The sequence below is a fragment of the Amphimedon queenslandica genome, unplaced genomic scaffold (assembly GCF_000090795.2).
Source record: "Amphimedon queenslandica unplaced genomic scaffold, v1.1 AMPQUscaffold_11533, whole genome shotgun sequence".
Classification (NCBI taxonomy): Eukaryota; Metazoa; Porifera; class Demospongiae; order Haplosclerida; family Niphatidae; genus Amphimedon; species Amphimedon queenslandica.
In genome coordinates this window covers 8,200-10,119 of record NW_003548225.1, presented here as the reverse complement: position 1 = coordinate 10,119, position 1,920 = coordinate 8,200, and the positions used below count along the sequence as shown (strand labels likewise).

At 35.8% G+C, this 1,920-nt stretch overlaps 1 protein-coding gene across 1 annotated transcript in view; it reads left to right on the top strand.

Annotated features, from left to right (window-relative positions):
• Window positions 1-6: 6 nt before the first annotated feature.
• The window catches only part of LOC100633912 (integrator complex subunit 4-like), a 9,871-nt gene continuing 7,957 nt past the window's right edge, over window positions 7-1,920 (top strand). The window contains exons 1-6 of the mRNA XM_020005326.1: window positions 7-183; window positions 247-314; window positions 397-429; window positions 490-648; window positions 974-1,113; window positions 1,482-1,788. Coding sequence (XP_019860885.1) covers window positions 520-648; window positions 974-1,113; window positions 1,482-1,788 — 576 coding nt within the window. The 5' untranslated portion in view covers window positions 7-183; window positions 247-314; window positions 397-429; window positions 490-519. The remainder of the gene's footprint in view (window positions 184-246; window positions 315-396; window positions 430-489; window positions 649-973; window positions 1,114-1,481; window positions 1,789-1,920) is intronic.

Sequence of the window (1,920 nt, the reverse complement as noted above, 5' to 3'; positions counted from 1 at the left end):
CCTACTCTTGTATAGTATCTTCATTAGATGAAGCCTTGACTCTATTTAACCGAATATGGAAAACTCGTCAGAGTAATATTGAAATATGTAGCGTCCTTGTTAACTTGCTTTGTGGGGTTCTTCCGCTAGTCACGTCACTCTCACGCAACCAGCAAAGTCAAATAGCATCACTCATTGATCATCGTAAGTTTGTGGTTAATTAATTAATGTAATTATTAATTGATTAATGTTATGAATATTAATTAGCCTCCAGTGATGTCAAGGCACTAGTGTTAAAGTGTTGGGTGAAAGTGGCCAAGAAATTTTCATCAGAGGTAAAGATAATGGATATTGTTATACATGTAGATGTGCATGTATATTAATTAGTGTCATACCTCTTATATTTTATTTTATTAGTTTGTTACTCAATGTCTTAAAGAAACTGTTGAGGTACAGTACGTGTGAATTTAATTATTATTAAAAAAATTGATATTATATTATTATTGTTAGGTTGTATATTCTCCTAGTCATACCCTCCGGATGGAGTGCTTGAATCTGATTGGTCGCTTAAGCCACAGGGCCCCCAGTCATGAAGCTCTGTTGCTCTTGATTACTGAGTTTTGTAATGACATTGACCCAAGAGTCCGTAGAGAAGCAATGAAAGCACTAGTAAGTACAAATACATGTACATTTGCTTAATATAATAATACCCACTCTCCACAATACATGTACATATACATATTCCCTCTCCTTTTGCCTCTTAATTTCTACTTCCATCTACGCATGTACATGTACATGTACTTGTCTCTGTATCTCTGTCTCTCTTCTTAATTGTACATGTACATACATGTATACCATTTCTCAATTGTACCTTTATATGCACTAATATGTGATATGAATATGTACTAATATTATGTACTAAGTACTAATATTTATTAATAATATCAGTACATTTATACATGTACATGTACATTGTATAATTATGCTTTTATAGTTACAGATGATGGAAGAGGGTGTGTCCATTGGTGTGTCTATATACAATAAGGCGTGTGAGTTATTGAATGATGATGATGAATCTGTTCGCTACATTTCTATCAAGCTAGTTCACTCATTAGGACTCTCTTTGAAGGAAAGGTATGGTATGTTATCTTACACATGTGTAATGAATTACATGTACATAACTGATAACTCATTACAATTTACATATATGTGTACATCAATGTTGTGGACGTACATAACTATGCATGTAATATACAGTAATGTTTCTACATGTAAATGTACATGTATTTATGTATTTTTACTATTTGATGTTAATAATGAATTCTATTTTTTCACTCCTTTCTTTGTACACTCTCTCTCTTTCTCTCTGTAATTTCCTTTTATTTTCTCTCATCTGAAAATCTTTTTTGTCTTCTCTCCTACCCTTTTATTCTCCCTCCCTCCCTTTCTCCCCTCTTTCTCTCCCTCTCCCTCTCGCTCTCCCTCTATCTCTCCTCTTATAGTACCATCCCTCATTCAAAGGACCCCAGTGTTACTCTATCATTAGAGGATGATGCATTCATAAAGACGTGTGGTATGGTAACTGATGGATCCCTTCAGGTACGCTGTCTCTCTGCTTCTCTCCTTGGGCAGTTCACTAGCGTCAGTGAAAGGTTTCTACTCCAGACTCTGGACAAGAAGCTAATGTCTCACCTTCGTTATGTGAAGAGTGATCATGATAGAGCCCGTGAGCTCCACACTCAAGGGTCATGGGACACTGGTCAACGGTGGGGAGGGGGCCCTACTAAAATGAACCTGGACCCATCTGAGGTACTACTAATAATTAAAGATATTCATACATTTACATGTACATATACATAAGGTTACATGAATTACTTTCTCCTACTCCTCTTTCCTTGTCTCTTCCCCACATGTACATGTGCACATACATGTACATGTACA